General features: G+C 38.2%; 1 protein-coding gene across 2 annotated transcripts in view; it reads left to right on the forward strand.

Annotated features, from left to right (window-relative positions):
• Positions 1-2015: 2015 nt before the first annotated feature.
• GRAMD2B (GRAM domain containing 2B) overlaps positions 2016-22518 on the forward strand; it is a 109855-nt gene continuing 89352 nt past the window's right edge. Inside the window, exons 1-2 of one of the 2 annotated variants that reach the window (XM_033110317.1) lie at positions 2016-2245; positions 4142-4298. In XM_033110317.1, coding sequence (XP_032966208.1) covers positions 4174-4298 — 125 coding nt within the window. In that variant the 5' untranslated portion in view covers positions 2016-2245; positions 4142-4173. Of the gene's footprint in view, positions 2246-4141; positions 4299-15197; positions 15467-22518 lie in introns of those variants that run through there. The other variant, XM_033110316.1, reaches the window with a different exon arrangement.

Genomic DNA, 22518 nt, shown 5'->3' on the forward strand with positions numbered 1-22518 from the left:
AATCATACAAACAACAAGAGGCAGTTCTGAGTTTTAAAACCATCAGCTAAAGCAGAATCACTTGGGAAACTTGTCTTTAAAATTTTTGATGCCCAAGCTCCACATCAAAACTATAGAATCAGAATCTATAAGAGTAGAGTATTTATACAAGGCCACTGAGTGATTCTGAGACATACCAGGAACTTCTGAGGACCACCCTTAAAAATGAGTGGTCTCTAAAACAAGATTCATTAACCACTAGGTGGTGCCAGAATATCAAAGATGGACATTTCTGGTACAGTATGCATTTTCCTTTCAGTATACAGTATACTCATTTCCCTTTTTTTTTCTCTCCTCCATATCTACCCAAACTTTTAGAAAAGGATTACATCACACCAAAATAAATATTTCACTCAATATCAGTCTGGCAGTTTCTCCTTGAACTTATTTTGGTTATAACAGACAGCCTTGTTCTGAGGCACTCTTAGGGAAGAGTTTCCACACTCCTCTATCCCTTAGAATCTTCCTTTCTGAGTACAAATGTTTGGAAGAAGGAAACCCCGAGGGCTAATGCCCTCATTAGGGATGAGCAATTGGATAAGAAATAATGACGTGACAAGTTTCTGGGACGCCATATTTAACCATTTGTAGTTTTGATCTCTGCCCTTTCCCCAAAACCATGACTTCAGAAATATACCAGAATCAGATTATTCTTTCCTAATTACCATTGCTTCAGTGCAAAAGTATTTGACAGCTGCTTTAATAGTTTTATCTTTTCTTCTTTCTTAGATTTTTTCTTTTTTTTTGCACATTAGAAAATCCTGTGTGGATGATACCATTTCAAATTTTTTTCTGAAGAGTGAATTTGTTTGAAATCCGCTTGAGGATATTGCATGTAGCCTTACATGTGTTTACTTATTTTTAAATGTACATGGAACAGAAATTGCTAGAACAAGATAAATAATGTATTTATTTTATTAATTCTACAAATACCTATTGAGCAACTAACATACTTGTATAGCAGGTACAGTGATACATACTAGCATAGAGATACAGAAAAAACACATGGGGAGAAAAAAGAAAAATAAATTAACAAAATAATGACAGAGTGACAATTCTTTTTAAAAATAAAGCAGAATGATGTGATCATTTCTGCATAAGGTGGAATGGTTTTTGACGGGTGCTCAGGGAAGGTATTCCTGAGGAGGTGGCATTTGAGCTGAGAGTGAATGATGACAAGAAAAGCTGGAGGTCCAGTTATCTAGGCAGAGGGTAGAGCAAGTGCGACGATCTGGGGGTAGGAACAAGTTGGGTATGTTGTATATCAGGAAGAAACGTCAGCGTAAGGAAGCATTAGCTTAACGAGGTTGGCAACATGAGCAAAACCTTGGTCACGGCCATAGATTGCAATAGAGATTTTATTTTTAGGGAAATGGGGAATTATCGGAACGTTTTCAGGATGCAAGTAATGTGGTCTAATTTTTTTTTTTTTTTTTTTTTTTAAGATCATCTTGGCTCTTGATTGTAGGCAGAACACAAGCTGAGGTTACAAAGTGTCCACAGTAAGCTTTCAGGTTGATGAGATGCCTATAGAAGATATCGAGTTCCTTCATTTGTCTGAAGTGTTTATGAGGTGTATGAGGAGTTGCCTGACTAAGGACTGCGTTAAGTATCCACAATATGGAGTGAAAAGCAGGTTTTTAAAAATTAAGCACAAATTAGATAATTACACTGTTATTGTATTTATGACTTCATCTCCAATCATATGTGTGACTTTGGATCTGTCCACATCATGCAAAATCTATGAACTTTCGTATCTCTGGCTGTTAATAATAAGGGCTGTAAAATGAGGGTTAATATTTACTAAAGCTTTGACCCATAACTCAAAGCTTCTAAATCAGCAGAAAATATCTTTACCAGTGATCACAGCAACCTCAGGCTAACTTTCCCAAAAGCGATAGCTTCTGTTTTTTTCCCACTTTCTTTCTTCAACTGTTAAGTTAAACAGTGAAGAAAAACAACAGAGTTTTGCTGAGGGCCTTTTCCCGTTACCATTTTGCAGAGAAAAAAGGCGAGTACACGGACGTTAAACCCGTAACATGTCCGAGGGCTCCAAACATATTAGGCATGAGGCAGGATCAGAAGCCAGCTTTGTCTTAGACTGAAGATGTGCTCCCCTACCTCTTCGCTGCAAAAACCTGGAGTGCAGTTGATAGAGGGGTGAGAAGAAGAAGGACTTCCATGACAGACCTGAGACGCGTGAATGGTGGGTACCGCTATCAGCTTTGTGGGGGGAGGCTGTGAGGGGAATGGGAGGAATAAAGGGGAGGCTGGAAAAGAGGGGATGTGGGGATTTGGTGGCAACACATTTTCAGGTCTAGCAAACACAATTTTGAGAGGTATACCAGATGTCACCTACCCTACCCTATAGCTACTTTTCCTGATTTCCGATGAGAACAGGTCTCTGAAGCATACTAGGCTATTCTCCCAGAAAAATTCCACTGTGCTCCCTAAATCCCCCCATTCGCTTCCTAAAATTGAAGACACTCTCAAAGTTCCTTTCATTTAGCTCAAGCAGTTGACCACAGTTCAAGTGTAATTGCTGTTGGGAGGAGCTAGTGTCATCTTACCCTAGTAATACAAATATAGGATCTGAAGCAGTTAGTTATTGCTGCATAACAAACCATCTTGAAACATGAGTTTAAAACAATTGTTTATTACTTCTCAGAAATGTATAGGTTGGTAGTTCTACTGGTAGTTCTACTACTGATCTAATTGGATTTTGGCTGGACTCAGTCATGTGTCTGTGGTCAGGCAGCAGGCCAGCTGGGAGCTGAGTGGTCTGTGATTGATGGAAAGACTCAGCTTTGCTCCATGTGGTCCCTACCTCTAATTCAGGTGTGTTGTTATGGTGACCACAGAGAAGCCAGGAGGGAAGCAGAAACGTGCAAGTCTTCTTGAGGATTAGACTCAGAACTGTCACATCACTTCTGCCACATTTTATAGACCAAAGTCACAAGGCCAGTCCAAGTTAGAGTGGACAGGAGCTACAAAGTTATTGGACAAAAGATACATAGAGGCCATCAATTTAGTTGAGAGCATCAATGACTTCGATCTTACACAAGATGGAAAAGCAAATCATGATTAAGAGTAGGAAACAGAAACTAGAGAATAAAAGTTATTTGCATTTCTAGTAATCTCATGCATGGAAATCTCTCGTTCTATTATCTAGTCTTGAACTCAAGCAAATTGTACTCCTCATTTGTAAATCTTCATCTTAGTATTTCCTATGCAAGTAAATTATCTCTTCACATATAGTTTGTTTCGCAATAGTCTTGGATTAAAATTGAGTAAATACTTTAAAATATTTAATCATTTGCATTCAGCCAATTAGATTTTGGGTTGATACAGAGTAAAGAAAAAGACTTTAATGCAATTTTATTATCATTCTAATTAATGAGCAACTTTAGTGTTTGCATTAATAACATGGTGGAACAGCAAAAAAGAAGGAAGAATTGAAAAAGGAAGATCAATTCACCTTCTAGCATGCCAGGTTTACGATTTGTAAACATTTATTGAGCCCCCACAGTGAGGAAAGAACCATGATGAATACACTATAAAACATGTTGTTGTTTTTTTTTTAAAAAAAAAAAAAAAGCCTACACTGATTATAGAAAGCACAGAGGAGACATGGGTGATAAAATATTGGTAACATGATTTCACAATGAATATCCAAGTTGCGTTGGCTATGTTTAATTTAAACAATGCATCGTCATGAACTTACAGGAGTAAACTGAAGACCATTTAAGGAGAATTAGGGTGGAACCTTTGAGGTGGCAATATGCTCACTGTCTTCTAAAGTGAGGAGAGACATCAGGATTGGACTAAGAAATAGGTCATCATGCGTAAGGAGTGTGAGCTCACACAAGCACAAGATAAGACAAAGCTCTTGAGGCAAGAAGGTAATATTGTCCTAGGAGTCACACAGAATGTTTCCATGGCCATTTGCTGACCCACACATGTGGGTTTCAGGTGTGGTTGATCCAGTCCCTCTGAGCAGACTCTGAAAGAGAAACCTTCAGAAGATCAGACCATTTGGCTGAAAGGGCTGTCATTGGCCAGATCAGGAGCCAACTCAAAGTTCCTTCCTGGTACTTCCCAGAGTTTCTGGAAGATCAGCTGCCCTTCTAGAAGATGTGGAAGAAACAGAAGCCGATGCCAGCAATGAGGAACATCCAGCAGACATTCCAAGCACAGTTTATGCCATGGAAGAGTGTGCTCCAGAGGAAAGAAGTTAAAATGGATCCAGACCTGAAATCGTAAGTGACAGGTCTCAGACCTGGAAAGAACAGTTGAGAGTAGAGTGCTGCGTCTTTGCTATTTAAAAGATCTTTTGGGTATGTCAAGGATAAAAAGTCTCTACATGGAAGAGGTCTTTGGTTGCCTATTGGGGGCATTTTCTTTGTTTATCATCAAGGGCTTGAGAGAAAAAAACAATGATCTCACATGCTTAAATGTACTCTGGAACCTGACACAAGTGCATTTTGCATATAGGTTTATTGCACAAAAGAACTGGCAGAGTTTGAGGTTTTTCATGTTATCTAAGCTGAAGAAATAGAATTCAAGCAGAGGGAGACAGTGAGCAATGCTAGCAAAGGCTTGAAAAGCATGGTGGTAATCTAAGACTTAATTTGTTCAGAACTCAGTATTTCCCAGGTAAGGGAAAATGGGAATATAACACACCTGCACTGTCACACTTGCTGTGTCAATTCTGTAAGTTTGTGGTTTTACGTTCCTTTTAATCTAGAAAGATAGGTTTGGTTTTAGGTTAAATTTCTTTGACTTCCTTGTAAACACACAGTATGGGTTAGGCTTTGGTTTTTTGGCTTGTGCTTTGTTATCCAGTTTAAATTCTATAAAACTATTCACAGAGTACTAAGGATAGGTAGAGGTATTTAATTTAAAAAAAAAAAAATCCTCTAGAATTCCAACTATAATTACTTAAATATCCTTCAAAGGATTCTATCTTCAAAGGAAAGAGAATTTTATGGGAAGATTATTAGACTCAGCCCAGACCTGGAGCAATAAAGAAAAGGCCTCCAGAAAGACATTTGAAGGCATCACCATGGATACACACGAACCCTCTGAAGGCAAACACTGCATGAGGCGTGATGGGAACAGAAAACATAATATAAAATGTAAATAGGCTGAGGAGACTAGGAACCATGTGCTTTGTTTTCCTTTCGGGGAGCTTGCGTGTAATAGCGGAAAGACACAGCTTTGGATTCTACAGACGTGCCTCTGAATGCCAGCTTTACTGCTGTTTAACTGAATGTGTGGACTAGGAAAAGAGACCATTTCTTTTGACTTCGGTTATCTTATCTCCAAAATGGTGAGAAATATACCTATTTTCCTAGTGTTATTAGGAGAACTAAATAAGTTTCTATATGGAAAGTGCCAGGCATATAGAAAGTCCACACACACACACACACACACACAAAAAAATATCAGTTGCCTCCCAGTCTTTATCTTCCTCCTTGAAAACCTAACAAGAAACACTGGAATGCATTTTCTCAGAGAAACAGCCTATATCTCCAAAGCCCTCATGGTGGCCAGCGCAATCACCAAATCCCACCCTACTCTATATAGAGTTTTCACAAGTGCATAGGGCACATGGAGAATTCAAACCCTGGTTTTCCAGAAAGCTCAAAACAACATCTGACCTGTGTGGGCTAATTGTGGCTCACTGTGGCTACAGAGGCATTGGTGAGCATCCTCACCTGTGGTTCTGTCTCAGCTTTGTCACTCGTAAGCTGTAAGACATGAGATGAACTCGTTAAACTCTCTGAGCCTCAGCCATCTTTGGGACAACCACGAAGAGGGTAAGTCCTTTACGGAATCATTTCCAGCCTTGCACACAAGCACGGTAAGGAGCCTACCACCATCACCACAACTGTAGTGACCTTTAAAAAACTCTGCCAAATTGTTACCCAACTGGGTCATCTTCTGCATTTTTTGATAACTAGTAGAGAATATGTTTCAGTTGTTTATAAGCCATGTGCATTTTTTCTTCCATAAATGTTATGTTTATGACCTAACTCACATCTTACAGGATCCTGTGACCTAAATTCTCAAGATCGCAGACAGCACCATCTGAGCCACCTGTTCTGAATTTGGCCCAGACTCACTGCTCTTCACTGTTTTAAAAAATTGTAGGATGAGCGTTAACTTGAAGAGGTATAATCAACATTAACATAGAAACGTATTAGTATATGAATCTCTTTTCTCTTTGCCTGTCGTTAAGAGATGATAGTTGGTGCTCTTCTGAATGCCTGAAGATTTTGTACAGAATCATCATTATTGTCTTCTTTGTGATTAACATTGTTACAAACAGGTGAAATAAACAACCACTTAAACAATGCGATTTCAGGGTTATCAAGAAAAATAAAGAGAAAATACCAAAATCCTGACCCTGGATTTATGTAGACATATATTAAAAAGATAAAAACACGTATCTTCAAAAGAAACAGTGATGATCAAATTCACCAATTGTGAATAAGTTTCCAATAATATTGTTTAAAAAAGTTAGACAGGGGCAGCCGGGTGGCTCAGTTGGTTGGAGTTCAGTGCTCATGATACCAAGGTCGCTAGTTGGATTCCCACGGGGCCAGTGAGCTGCACCCTCCACAATTAGACTGAAAACGATGACTTGACTTGGAGCTGAGCTGCACCCTCCACAACTAGATTGAAAAACAATGATTTGACTGGAGGTGACGGGTCCTGGAAAAAGACACTGTTCCCTAATATACCCCAACAAAAATTTGTTTAAAATAGCCAGAAATAAACCCTAACATATATGGTCAGTGCATTTTCAACAAAGGGGACAAGATAATTCAATAGAAAAAGAATAGTCTTTTCAACAATAGTGTCAGGAAAACTGGCAGAAGAGTGAAATGCCAAGACAACATGCAAAAGAAAGAAGTTGGACCCCTACCTCAAACACACATGAGAATTAACTCAAAGTGGATCAAAGACCTTAAACTTATGTAAATGCTAAAACTATAAAACTCTTGTAAACATAGGAGTAAATCTTCATGACCTTGGGGTATGCAATTATTTCTTATTTACAAGTTACAACACAACAAGCACATGTAATAAAAGAGAAGGTTGATAAATTGGACATTATCGAAATTAAAAACTTTTGTGATTCAAAGGACACCATCAAGAAAGTGAAGAACCAACCTACAGAATGGGAAAAAATATTTGGAAATCATATATCTGATAAGGGACTTATATCTAAAATATATAAAGGATACAACTCAATAATAAAAAGGCAAATAACCCAATTTGAAAATGGGCAAAGGATTTGAATAGATTTTTCTCCAAAAGGTATATTAATAATCAATAAGCACAGAAAAGATGTTCAACATCATTAGTATTGAGAAAATGCAAATCAAAAACATCCTGAGATACCATTCCACATCCACTAAAATGGCTATCATCAAAAAATAAAATAAAATAATAAGTGTTGGTAAGCATATGGAGAAACTAGAACTCTCATCCATTGCTGTTTGGAATGTAAAATGTTGCAGTAACTTTGAAAAACACTTTGGAAGCTCCTCAAAAAGTTAAACATAGCAATGTCATTTCTAGGTATATAACCAAGATAAGTGAAAATATACGTCCATGCAAAACTTGGACACAAATTTCCATAGCAGCATTATTCATAATATCTAAAAAAAAAATGGAAATAATCCATATAGCCATCAAATGAAGAATGGATAAATAAAATGTGGCAAACCCACACACTGGAATATTATTTGATCATAAAATGGGATGAAGTACCAACACCTGCTACAACATGATGAAACCTGAAGATATTATACTACGTAAAAAAGGCCAGTCACAAAAGATCACATACAGTATAATTCCATTTACATGAAATGTCCAGAATAGGTACTTTCTCTCTCTATAGATAAAATATGAAAGGTCTCATCTATACAGACAAAAAGCACATTAGTAGATTAGTGGTTGCCTGGGGCAGAAAAGTAGGGAGGTTGGGGGATGAACAGTAACTCGGAATGGGTGTACAGGTTTCTTTTTGGAACTCGGAAAATGTTTTAAAATTAGACGATGGTGGTGGTTGCATAACTGTAAATATACTAAAAACCACTAAATTATAAACTTTAAACAGGTGGATTGTATGTTATGTAAATATCTTACGCTGTTTTTAAAACTTTTAAAAACAGTTACTTTAAATAAGGCCCTATGATTTTATTATAAATGTTGGTAATAATAATTGTAACAACTTACTGAGTTGTTATTGCCAGGCAATATTCAAAGTCTTTACAAGTATTAATTAATTTGCTTTCCCAACAAATATATTAGGTAAATACTATTATTTTTCCCATTTTACAAATTAGAAAACTAAAGCTATTAAATGGCATTGTAAGAAATCAAGCACAGAGTCTGTGTTTTCAAATAAAATATGTGCTGGCCCTGGAATCCAATAGCAAACTATGAGGAGGAAATCCCTGAAATTCAGAGATTTGGGGAAATTTTAAAATATTATCATTAATGACAGAGCCTAAGAAATTTAATGCCTAAGAGCAAAAAAATATTTTTTTTTGTTACTTCACACAATACTTGTTGAAAATGAATGGTTGTAAAACGTGATTGCATCCCTCTCTTGTCCTATATAGAGACAATAATTAGTAAACCCCGGTGGGCTGCTGGGAGTCCCTGGTATATTTTCATTCTCCCATGAGTTACAGGGGAAGGAATTCTGTAGAGTAGCATGGTGTGAAGAGGAGCCAGATGACCAGGCAGGCCAGGGGTGCAGAACGAGACAGGAGGGCAGCCCTAGCTCTGCCATTTACTATTCATGTGAGCTTGGGCAGGTCATCTAACCCTTCTGGACGAAAATGATAGATCCAGAGCATGAAGTATCTTTATCAGGCGCTTCGTAGGGTCCCTATTGATTTTAAAATTTCATTATCTACCATCTAGTTTTAGACTAACCTCAAAAATACCTTGGCCAGTTATGTTTGCCCCCAAGCAAATCTTCCTCAAACCTGTTTTGTGGAATTCTCCAAACATGTCTTTTCCAGTTCTATGTCCACTGCTATGGCCCTTAGAGCTCCAGCTTCGGGGCGGGGGGGGGGGAAGGTGGGGGAGAGAACCGAGAAGATATGTCTGTTTGTTCCTTACTGTGAATGGTAAGGCCCCTTGAAAATAATAAAAATCCGTTTAGTAAACGTAAGCTATATTTCCAGGAGTACTGAACTATTTTGACAGTCCTTAAGAGTAAAACACAATTTTGATAATGCTAAAATATGCATTGTGATTACCTCTGGGGGCTGAGAATTATAGATGATGTTGTAATTTTCTTCTTTGTATTTTGTTTTACAACCAAAAAAGTATATTTTTTAAAACCTTAGGGCACAATATGAGGCATGTAGTTAATGCCACTAAACTGTGCCTTTAAAACAATTAAGATGATGAATTTTGTTATGTATATTTTACCATAATTAAAACATACAAAGAAAAAATCCCTATGGATACATTAAAATCATATGGTATTCATATTATTACCAATTTGCATAAAATCAAACAAAGGCAGATGATACAATAACTACTATGCAATATGTCAGATTATAATGCTATTTAAATTAAAGAACACAGTTATTTAAATCTGGTAACTCCGGGGCCAAATTCATGTTTTACCAAACACTGAAGTTGGGTGTTTAAATGTTGATAGTGGTGTGAGGGAATCAGGTCGTAGGTCATACTGGCTCAAAAGAGCTAGTTACTAGCGTCTCTTCCCAAAGCTATGTTCAGTGGCGTCACATTGGTAGCTGAAAATCAGCCATGGTGGGAATATCTACACTCTGGAAACTGGCAAATGTTACAAATCAGAACTCCCCCGCTGCCCCCAGAAAACCAGTTTAAGAGCACACCACTGTTTAAATAATACATATATCTATCAATGGACAGAAATTTACACTAACAGAATGTTTAAAATCAACTCCCTCAACTCATTTTATAAATTGAAGCAAATGTCATTGAGCACAGTGAAAAGTGAATAGCAGGACTAGAATAAGAACTTCAAATTTCTTTCCATTATATCACAAAAAAAGATTGCCTTAAGTCTGATATTGCCTTCTTCACTGAAACTGCAAGATCAACTTCTGAATCTTTCCGGAGGCAGGACGTCTTCTCAAGTCACCAGCTGCTCCAATTAGTACTAGTTTTCTGTCAAGGACAACACAGTGGTCTCTCTGTGTCCTGCCAGAGAAAGACTCACAACTTTAGGGGAAGAATTCGCCTCCTCTCTAATCTTTGTCATAGAAATCACAGAATTAAAGGAGCTTGCGGCAAGAGGAAAGGACTTTAGATATGATCTAGTCCATTAGTTAGACTGGAATATTCCAGGCTGCTTGGCGGGGCCATTAACACCAATGTCAACATTCCATCCACCCAAATTGTTACACTTGGGTCCCTTTCAGATTAGGTCTCCCACAAGCCACATGCAAATGGCACATTCAGAAAGGAAACTATCTTTCAATTATAAGATTCCATTCCACTTTAGTGAAAATATACCCGACTCACATCATAAGTTTCTTCCTCGTCATCAATGGTATTTTCTGAAGCTTAATATGTGTAGGTTTTATGATTGAACTTTACGTTATCATCAAGTCCTCACAATGGCCTTTGGAGGTAGACACTATTATCATTAGCATTTTTTCAGAGGCTTGGGAAGATTAGGTACCTTTCCAATGTAACACAAGCAAGGAAATTAGGAAACGACCCTCCATCTCCAGGCAGCCTGACCCCATGCCCACACTCTACACCACGACACCACACAGCCCCCTCCAAGAATGTAGATACATTCCCATTACACCCAGACCCTGGTTTTCCACATATGGCTCTCCTATGATGAGGTCTGAATCTCCAGGTAACTTCAGCAGACTGCACGCTTCTTTGCTGAAATGGCAGGTAGTAGGCATTTAGAGGATACAAGCTAATTTTTGGTAATACTAGCCTGAACACAGCAGAATCTAGCAGACAAATCTTAGAGCATAAATATTTATAATGTTACCTAACTGTAGAGGAAATCTAGTCTATTTATAAATGGAAGGTTATATTCCATGCCTCGGAAAAGCTTGGTTTTGAAGCGCTATTTATTTGGTGTTTTCAGTTTGGTTTTGTGCCTCAACATCAAATCCCCACACTTCCAGGAAAAGGAGGAGACTCTCCCAGCATGAATTCCCCACCTCTTATCGAAGCTAGCTGGCATCAGTAGGCATATGAGGTCCTTATTTGTGGACTTCAGAATGATTAGATATAATAACCAAAGATTATCATCATTGCACGTGTCTTGCAACTATCTGTGGACCTTGTTTCACTGAAGAAGAAAAACATCATACAGTAAAACTTCAATGAGCGGTCTTTAAGGAAAGAAAATTAAAGCTTGAGAAAACTGTCAACATCCCCCAGGTGTCAGGGGTTTGAAAGTCAAATGCAGGGAATGAGAACAAGCGAAACAAAGCAGGCAGACTGAGGCAAATGACAGAGTTCAGCCACGTCCCGTGGAGACATTACTCAGTACTAGCGAACTATTGCCATACTCTTGCCAGATCTGATTTCTAGGCAAGGTCAGATGATCATGTTTTATATAAAATGTTTAAGAAATTTCTACTTATAAAATATGGCAAAGGCCAAACAGGACATGTCAGCAGGCCAAATCCAGCCTCGTATCTCTTCAGTTGGTAGAAGAGGAAAAATGTCTAGAGGTGCCAACTGAACTTACCAAGTGAGGGAACCCAGACTTGTTATTCTTTTTTCTATGTCAGACTCTACAATCTCTATTTATAAAGATATAATATTGTGACCTATTGGAGAGCATTTGAAAAATGAGATATTTCCATCATGGATGGTCTTATTTAAAATTGCCTGCTAGTTGTCAGTTTTTGTCTTGTTTGGTTTTGTCTTTTCATCTCCGTTTCTGTGGAAGGATATAAAAGGTCTCTGCTACCTTTAGTTTAGTTGTATTTTAGTTGTCATCATAGAGTATTCATTTTTTTGACAGTGGGTATGCTCCTCTTATATTTACATAAATATATGTCCGACTCCAGTTGTTCACCTTTGATCGCCTGGTCTTTGTTTCCATTTTTACCCATGAAAATGAAAGTTGTGGCAAAGGCCAGAAATGCCTTGAGCAGAGGCCATGTCTAAACAGTGGAGGGGGTCAAACAGTGGCAGCTCTGCGCTTGCTGATGTAGACTGCTGCACCGCAGTCAACGGCCATTATCTTAAAAATAGATAAAATTCACATTTGCTTCCAGTGGTCATGTGCCATCAGAACCTTATTCCTCTTTGAACATAAAGTCCAAACATAACTACTAGCATATCTTGAAAGATCTAGTATAGGCAGATCCTATCAAGAAGTGAAATTCAGGTGGCCAGCCAAAGCTGAATCCAGCGCTCAGACAGCTTGAGGTTGTGCCTCCCACCGGCCTCTGTAGTTTAAAACTTGAATACCCCTAGGGAGGGCATGAGCACTGCACTTTTCTACCACTCTCTGCTGCTTTCTCTCCCCATCTTGTGGTTTTATTTATCTTTCTAACTCTTGGAAGGCATTTGTGTTTGTGACCTCTGCTCTAGATTTTCATCAATCTCATCTTTAACATAATTTTTTTATGATCGGAATTAACACAACATCTTACATAAGAGTTGAGTCAATACTCTTTCAACTATTTCTGAGCTGCTTCCCATAGATGGTAGTGGCTGCCTAAATGAAATAACCATATCACCAGATCACTGCCGTAATGAGCCAACTCATCTCCTTCTGCTTCCAAAGTATCGTCCGCATGGCCATCAAACTCATCTTTCATCATTTTATTCCCATTACCTACAAGGTAAAGCTTGAACTTCCCACTGGCATTCAGGGTGCTTCATAACTCAGCCTCCATCTAAATGATCAAAGCTCTCCCCCGACCTCCCAACACAAGCTCTCCACTCAATGCACACACCTGACCATGCCTATTTATTTGCTCCTGAGCCCCACTCCCTTCCCTTTCTGCCCTCCCAGAGCTCCACTCAAACTCCACCTTTTCCATGAGACTTTTCTAAATCAACCCAGTCTCAAATAATCTTGCCTCCTTTTAAATGTAAATGTTCAATAAACATTTGTTGAATAAATGAATGAATGAATGATGAATTCTAGCATGACCACAGTCTTATGACCACTTAATTATGGACAACTTGCTTAATCTTTTTAGACAGAGCTTCATCATCTGTAAAAATGTGGTTTTTGACAAGAACTAAATGAGATGTTATTATGAAATTATCTAGCAGAGATACTACATACACTCAAAAGACATTAGTTATACAGAGACTCAAGAAATACTGCATTTCTCCCTCTTTTGTTGTCAGTTAACTTTACAATTGTGCATACTGTCTCTTTCTAACTGCAGTATTGGACGAACGACCCATTTCTTAAATTTTTCTTTGTATCACTCACCGTAGCTAGCATGGAACCTTGCTAACAAAATATTGTTGACTGAATACTAAGAAAGTTTCTCTATTGAAGAATATGTCCAGCGACTGGCTGCTGACATTGGAATTTCCTCCTTTACAGACATTTGGTTCTAAGTTAAGCATTGCCCCCAGTTAAAATCCAAACCTTCCTGTGAGATAGTAACATATTATGTTTCATTAATTAGGAATAACTGTACTGATTAGACATTTTTGTTTACAAGGAGCAGGAACTGCCTTGCAAGTTGTTACATTTATATGAGGTACAGTGATGAGTTTGTTTAATCCAACACTTTATTATAACTTATTTAATGTCATTCCAACATAACTGCAACATAGAAATTAGGGGGAGAAGAGAAGTACAGATATTGCACTATCAAGGAAGGAGAAGGAAGGAAGCGAGGAGTGGTGCACCATCGGAATTGTAGCAAGAGAGCACTGGGAACCAGGGTGACCACCTGTCACGGTTTGCCCAGTACTGAGGGGTTCCTAGGATGCAGAGTATTCAGTGCTAAAACCAGGAAAATCCCGGACAAACTGGGGAAAGTTGGTCACCCTGTCAGGCACCAGTAAAATCCCACCGAAAGACATACTTTGTCTAATTTCAAAAGGGTGCTTCGAGTACACTGCACACCAGAGCAGCACAAACCTGTCTCGAGCTGGTTATCAGCTGACTAGAGCAAAGGGCTAAACAGGCCAAGGCTAAAGGTTTGATTTCCTAGGAAACTTTGCTCTCTTCCACAATCAGAATCTGTGTACTTCACTTCAGCCAGCCGTTCTCCAATGTCACTGACTAAACAAAAGGGGAACAAGGAGAGAGAGAGCACAGCTCCTGTGGGCCAAATGTTTCACTGCTGCGAGTAACATTAGAGGGACCCTGTTTTCCTTGCGCATGAAAATGAAGCGGTCGAAGAACAACACACACAGAAATTCCCTTTCTGAACTTCCTGCTGACATGGGTTCTAAATAATAACAATAATGTATAGCATATTTGCAAATTTCCACAGCATAGTCTGGTATATGATTTCATCCTAATTCTAATCCTGTGAGAAGGCATGGCAGATACCAAACTCAGCAGGGTTGGGATCACCCATGGTTACCCAACCAGCAAGCAAGGGCTGGAGCCCTCGCCTCCTGGTGTTTTTCATTTGTTTGCCTTAGTTGTGGTTGTTGTTTTGACACAGGTCACAGCCTCCTGTAATGCAGCAAAATACACAACATTCAGGTTCCCTTGACGTTGTACAGATTACTTCCATAAGAACTCCAAAACTCTTGGTCCCAACAACTAAGCATCACAGCCTTAAAGCTCCTCTGCGTCTTGCCAAACGTGACATACAGGTGGGCTGGTTATTTCCTGTATGTACAAAGGCATAAAGCACATGCACAGTTTTCACCCTGGTGGTCAGGCCCAGGGGATGAGAAAACGTATCTCTGCTTTTAATATTTAGGGACTGCCAGACTCTGCACCTCATTGTTTTAAGTCTTTACTTTTTCATAGACTTTTCTGCCCACATCCGCAGGGTTGTATTAGTAAACTGAAAGCTGAGTTTCCCTAACACATTTATTTTTCTTTTAGAGTAAATGTGGGAAGGATGAAAACTGCCCTGTGTCATACTTACATGTTACTCATTAACTAACAGCAAAAAAAAAAAAAAAAAGAAAAAAAAAATAGCCTCAGCTACTTTAGCAGTCATGTGAAGAAAGAGCTAGAGCTTCCTGCAATGCGAGAACTGAGCAAAGCCAGAACGCAGATTTTCACATTGGGGAAATTCAGAAATGAGCCTTTGAGCTTAGTTCTTGAGTTGGCGATCGACAAGTGCACAATGGTGAAGAAAAGGCTGCCTTCCAGTGACACGGTGTTCCGGTTTGAGACTCCAGGCAGCCCCCGGAAGGCCCACACGGAGGCCCAGCACAGCTCCACCGACAGCCCCGGCTCAGTCTTTCTCAGGTGGGTACATCCCGTCTGTCTCCCTCATGGCTTCTGCTACCTGACAGGTAGCCCTTAAAGAGCTCCTTCCTCACTCCCTGAGGTAGCAATGTGCCAAGAGGAAAGAGAAGGTACAGCCTAGGCATCCGGGCCAGTGGTTTTGAAGACAGTACATTGCAAGGGATGTGATCTGCTGAGCAAACAGAACTTTAACACCATTAAGGGAAAATAATTGTTAGTGCTTTCTTTAGGGTTTTTCAGTACTGAGTAAGTGGCCAGCCATACAGTTGCTCAATTCCTAACTCACTCTCAGGTGGATAGGAAGCGAAGCCGTAACTGAACCAAAAACAGTCCTTTGGCGTCAACATTACCTGTATTATTATTAAAGTAGTAATTATTAAAATATTAAAACGATAGCACTCTTTTTGGCTTTCTAAATTAAATATTTAAATAATCCTAGTTCAATGATTTACTGTACAGTGATTTACAGCAGCACTGCCCAGATTGAGAACGTATCCTTTTTAGCTGTAAATATTCCTATCTACATCAATACTGCTTGGATAAGTACATATTTTAATGAAAATTCATTTACCAACTCTTTTGATTTCGTCTCATAATAATTACCTGGCAACTTACAAAAGGTAGAAACAAAGTGCAAGTGGAAATCAATTACAAGAAAAAGTTTCTCATCGACTTTGATGTGAACTGTAATGTACGTTTCATGGAAACGTCTCAAGGGAAGATAGAGGAATGGCCTCTACACCTGAAGTTTACTTTTATAGCACCATCGCCAGGAAGTTAATCATTTGTTTTACTTTTTAATCATTTTAAACCCTTTACACAAAAAAGAGTGCTCAAAATTAGAGCTTTTACAAATTAAATAGAAAGCAAAGAAATCCCATTTCATGTCATAGCAGGCACACATCAGAATGTCAGGTTATGAGTACAAATTAAATAAGTTTTTAACGTTTTAGAGACCGTTGCTTAATACATTGAAAGATAGTTTTGGTTTTTCCATCCTTCATTAAAATGAATTTCCTTAACTTGCACTATGACTGTTTGAGCAAGAATACAATTTCTGTGATCGAAAAATGTAAAACTCTTGCATTATTTCCATATTTTGCTGAACTTTGAGTATTTCTTGAATTACTTTGTCTGCGTTGAACATCTCTTTTGTAGAGTATAATGTAAACTTCTCTTGGAGTTCAAGCTCTAATAAGAAAAAATTAAATTAAATTAAAATGCATTAATTAATTAATTAATTGCACAAAGTACAATTTAAATAACATAATACATATTATTTAAGCAAGTATAAATAAATAGAATAAAAATAAAATAAAAACCTAAATCAACCTAAATTCAAGCCTCTTTCAAAAAGATCCCAGGCCTGTTTCACCAGCATATTTAAATATTTAACATCAAATCTCTATATTAATATCTGTTTCTTTTTTTAAAATTTGTTTTACAACCAACCTACAAACACTTCATATCACCAAACGGTTTGGACATTGGAGGACTTTTAGTCTAGTTGAAAGATCAGTTTAATCTATTGCACATAAAATCATTGAAAATAGTTTGTAGAAGCATTTAGGTATGTGTTGGTTAATTATTTGAGGTCAAAAATAAGACCAGGTAAACACTTCCCTTTACCTTCTAAATAAATATTAAGAATTATGTGGCTGTTGTGGTATCCCATTATCCTTTCCATGAACTACAGCTAGTAAAATGTACTCTCAGATCAACAAACTACTTCAAGTAGGCACAGATACAATTTATGCAGTGCTTTTATTCAATTATTCAATTCAACAAAGATTTATCGACAAACTATTACATGCCAGGCTATGTGGAAGGCACAGGGGATCCAGTCATGAACAAGTTAGACCTAGTCCCTGCCCACCTGAAGGCTATCAGTTTAATGTAAAAGACAGGCAAAAGGAATTATGAATCCATGCAGACATGCATACATAATTCAGATATTAATGTATGTTATTATAGGAAATAGGGCTGAGAAGGAGAATGAGATGGGGGAACTAATTTAGATGGGGTGGCAAATGAAAGACTCTCTAAGGAAGTGATATTTAGGCCAATTTAGAGGATGAAAAAAGAGCCAATCATGGAATGATTGGAAGGAGTATGTTGCCCTAAGATGGGGAAGATCTTGTGTCTTAAGAAACTTGGGGAGAGCGGCACCCAATGAAACCGGAAAGATAAGCCAAGGTTGAAGGCGTTTAGAATTCTATTCTAATTGCAATGTGAAGCCACCGGGGGATTTAGAATAAGGGAGTATCATGATATGATGTTCATTTTAGACGGGTATTCCGGCTGCCCTCTGGGTTATTTCTAGTTTTTATTTATTCGAGCAATGCTATGTCTTGCCCATGTCTCTAAGGTACGTACCTAAGAGAGGAAATGCTAGGTCATAGATTACGGACATGACGTACTTTACTCACTATGTCAAATTAGGTTCCAAAGTGCTGTGCCATTTATGCTACTGACGGCAGTAGTCCCACTGCCTCAGCAACAAGGGCTTTCTCTAACTTTTTAACTTTTCTAGTCTGGAAGGTGTGAAAGGGCATCTCGATGTGGTTTCAATATGCATTTCCCTTATTAATACAGGAGGAGCATCTTTCCAACATGTTTATTGGTCATTTTCGTTTCCTCTTCTGCAAAATACTTGCTGATGGACTTATGACCTTTTGGGACAAGAGAGGGGGGACAGGGATTACTATCTTTTCCTTATTTTTAGGTAGTTTTTAAAATACTCCAGATACTGATCTTTTGTCAGTTATATGTGCTGCAAATATTTATCCCTGCATATGACTGTTCACATTCTCTCTCATGTCCAAGTTCTTATTTTTACTTTGTCAATGTATTAATTATTTTATTAATGACTTGTATTTTCTGGGACTTGTTTAAGAAATCCTTTCCTATTCTGAGGTCATAAGAATGTACTTGCGTATTTTTTTCTAACAGTATGTTTTCCTTTCAAAGTAGGATCCTATAAAGGATTTGGAATTTATTTTTGTTTCTGGTGTGAAATAGGGCATCATTTTAATTTTTATATGGATAATAAATTGTCTCACATTATTTTTTGAATAGTCTTCCCTTTCCCCATTAATCCGCAATGCTAGCTCTGTCATATATCACTATCTTCATGACTATTGCTTCATAATAAAAATTTTGTTATCAGATATGACAAGACTCCATCCCTAGTTCAGAAATGATTGGCTACTCTTGCCCCTTTGCTCTTCCATTTAAATTTTAGAATCAGCTGATGGAATAAAGATTTTTTGTGATTGAAATTGCACTGAATCTATTGCTCAATTTGAGGAAATTTGACATTTTATGGTGTTAAACATACCTATTCATGCACATGGCATGAATTTTTTTTAGGTCTTCTTTAATATGACTTTGATAAAGTTTTAGAATATTATACATAAATCATTCTTTAGATTTATTCGTAGGTACTTCACACTTTTGTTGCTATTAGAAATATATTTTTAATTGCATTTTCTTTTGTTGACGTTATACAGAAATGTAATTAAAATTCTAAATTTACCTTACATTCAAAATTCTTGCTAAATCTTCTCATAAATTTTAATAATCAATCTGTAGACTCTACAAGGTTTTCTTTGTAGGCAATAATATTATTTGAAATAATAAAAATTTTGGGTTTACCTTTCTGATCTTTACTCCTTTTAAATCTTTTTATGTCATGACACAAGCAAGCAACTCCATTATAATGTGGCGTATAAGTAGGCACTCTTGTTTTGTTCCCGATTTTTAAGGAAATCCTTTTAACATTTCAGATTTTATCAGCTTTTCTCAGGTTAAAAGAGTTCCCTTTTCACTGAGGATTTAAAAGAGGTTGTTGGAACTATTGAGTACTTTTCTAGCCTCCTCTGAGATGATCCAAATTTGAAAATCTCTGATATTCATATTAGCACAGCACCTCAACATTCAAAATTCACAAGAAATCATCATTTCCCAAAAAATACAGAAAAACATTGGGTAGTCTTGGAAAACATGAATTTCTGTACGCTTTATATGCAGACTGGAAAATGCTATGGTGACTTAATAGTTCCATAAATTAGTCATTCAGCAATCAAAAATCAGGAATTTCTATTGAATTACCTAATTAGCTTTGGGAGAATTATTACACAAATTAGCCATTAGATCTATTGTTTTTAATAAATTTGTTTTCCAAAAAAAAAAAATATTTTTCGTAGAGTAGAAGTCTATTTCGATTTTAGGCACAGGTGAAAGTCGCCCAATGACGCTAATGTAACGAATGGAGAGCTATGGGCTTTGGGGACACATGGAAGATCCAAGAGAGCGACCAAAGAAGTCAAAGATAAAGCAGCCGTGAGCTAGAATACGGGGCCCGGCTGGGACCAGCCCAGACCTGCTCCGGCTCCTGTGCTGTGATTTGGGAACCACTCCAGGCGTTAGTCAACAGTGACCTTGCAGCCTGCAGTCACACTTCTGTCCCCACTTAGTGGCTCCAACGAGTGCTTCTGCTCCTCTCCTCTTCCACTTGCCACCAGGGAGTGAAAGAGGAAATGTCTGCTCTTTCCCCTTCGGCTCTCCAAACCCGTTTCTCCTACTATCAGGGAAAGGACGGGAGCGTTATTTGGTACCTGGAGACCAACCACACAGTCGTTGTCGTGTCACGGCCCGTTTCAAAAGGAAGCCCACCGCCTCGGCGCCTGTTCACGGGAGTTGTACAGATACTATTTAGAAGCTGGAGGGAGGCTGAATTCTGGGATATGGGCTTCCTTCTCCAGGAGCAGAAATGAAAAGGCTGCAGCCAGAGAAAGCAGGACTGCCTTAAAGGGATATGTAATTGTATTAGTGTCCTGAGTGTGCAGTGAGCATTTCGGTGAATAGAGTAAATCTAGTCTTAGTAGGTAAGGCCGGGTGGCAGGACCTGTGAACTCTGCAGAGCCTTGGAAAGGAGAGTGAGGGGTGGCTGTCGGGAGACAGACAGAATGACGTGAACCAGGATGTAGTGAAATGGGGCTGCAGATGTTAAAAGAAGGAGGTAACATGCAGAGGAGTAGCCCTCTTTGATGCGAGAGTTGGAATTTTCCCAGCAGAAGATGACTGCCAAGAGAGAAGAGACCTACAGTCTCTTTCCCCAACTTCACCAGACGCTTCCCCACAAAGCATTCAACATCTTCTCAATATATACGCTCTATCTTGTCACCAGGCTTTTGAACATACTACAAGTTCCCACTGACTGCCTGAAAAATTCCTTTTCATTTTTTAGGACGTATCTCCTGAAAGGACTGGGTAACACCTGGGGAGGTTTCCCTGTGGCTTCCCACCCCTCAGAACAAGTAGCCTATTCTTATATGTAGGTACCATATCCCATCTGAACCACTGATATCAGAATGTACTGGTATCCGGGGTATATTTATTATAAAGCCAATGAAGTTTAAACTTCCAACCTCACTTATACAGGCCCCTTCCAAGGCCCTGGAAGAATCGCTGACAAGTTATTCACATAGTCATACCTTTTCATAAACATTTCAGACAATATTTTAACTGCAAATATGATTGCTGTCTCTCTCCTCTCCAGTTTTCCCTCTCACACTTTTCCTCTAGTCCAACAGCCAAGGGCATTTTTAACATTCTGAGCGAAGGGGGAAGTTGGTTGGCCATACACTGAGTTGGGGATTAGTGGAAGATATTCATGTGATTTACCATCATTTCTATGTGCACGTGAGTTATTGCTAGTCATCCTGGCTCCCAGGAATATTCCTAGCACCCACTAAGCCAATTCACCCTGCTTGGTGACACAGCAGTTCAGGGCCAGAGATGGCATCATGGTATGAAAGTGACCTCTAGGTACCATGCTTCAGAAGTATGTGAGTAATGGAAGAGAAACAAGATTAGAAATGCATGGAGCCAAAAGTCAATCTCTGGCACACTCCAATTATCAGATATGTACATTATAAGTGGTGGACTCATTAATGCCAACTCAGAACAGAAGTGCTCTTCTGTGAGGACTATAGACTCAATAATGCAGCTGATGTAATTAGAAGTACACCAACACTTTTATGTTAATTGCATAATTCATCAGAATTCCTGTATTTATGGGGCACAAACCTAAGGTAATAGTGAAAACAACCCTGGCCTCTGTGTGTGTCACATAGTAAATCACATCTTAGCATGACATTATCAAGAATGGGTTTCAATCTAAAAGAAATTGTCTATCTTAACAATAAAAAAAGCAAGCTTTTTTCTAGACAAAAAACTCAATTATCTTCTGTTCTCTTTGTTGACAATATTATAAAATCGTTGCCATATAAAGAGATCGATGAGTATCAGCTAAAAATTGTTAAGAAAATGTCATAGAGTGCATCAGGCAGTTAATTCATAAGAGTGATCCATTTACTTTTCCGGATTTGAAGATGCGTATGGAATTTGTCAGCTTTTTCAAATTAATAATTTCATTTCTTTCCTCATTCTAAATAAATATTCACTTTCATACCTAATTTTTTTTATTCATAATTTTACTTAAAGAAGGTATAAGCTTCTAACTGCTCGTGTGCCTGTGTTCTCCAACAGATCTGCGCTTTCTGGATCTGTAGACCTTGACACAGGCTGTGTGCTTTGTAGCACTGATACAGGAACGGTTGTGATTCTAGGGGAATGAATGCCCGAGTAGAATGCACCTTGGCTTGTAAGCTGCCTGTCATCAGTCCCTCGTTGGGGGCAATTGTGAATATATTTATAGGAAAACTAATTTTTTAAAAAATGCTTTTGATCAGTGTTCACATCATTAAATTTTTCAGAACACCTACAATTGTTCTTTAAAAACACGTTTTAATAACCTATGCTTTAGTCTTTGACTCACTTTTTAAATGAAGTTTTAAAACCTCATGGAAATCTATTTTGGATGAGTTCAAAAGCCATTTTGAAGGAAACACATAAAAAAATTGATAACGTTCATTTATATGCCTTCATACCTCTCTCTCTCTCTCAAAAAAAAAACAGGGCGGCGGGGAGCAGGGCAAAAAAAAAAAAAACAGGCAAGTGTAATTGAACTGGAAGTTCTAGAAGCT

Source organism: Rhinolophus ferrumequinum, chromosome 7 (genome assembly GCF_004115265.2).
Source record: "Rhinolophus ferrumequinum isolate MPI-CBG mRhiFer1 chromosome 7, mRhiFer1_v1.p, whole genome shotgun sequence".
In the NCBI taxonomy this organism is placed as follows: domain Eukaryota; kingdom Metazoa; phylum Chordata; class Mammalia; order Chiroptera; family Rhinolophidae; genus Rhinolophus; species Rhinolophus ferrumequinum.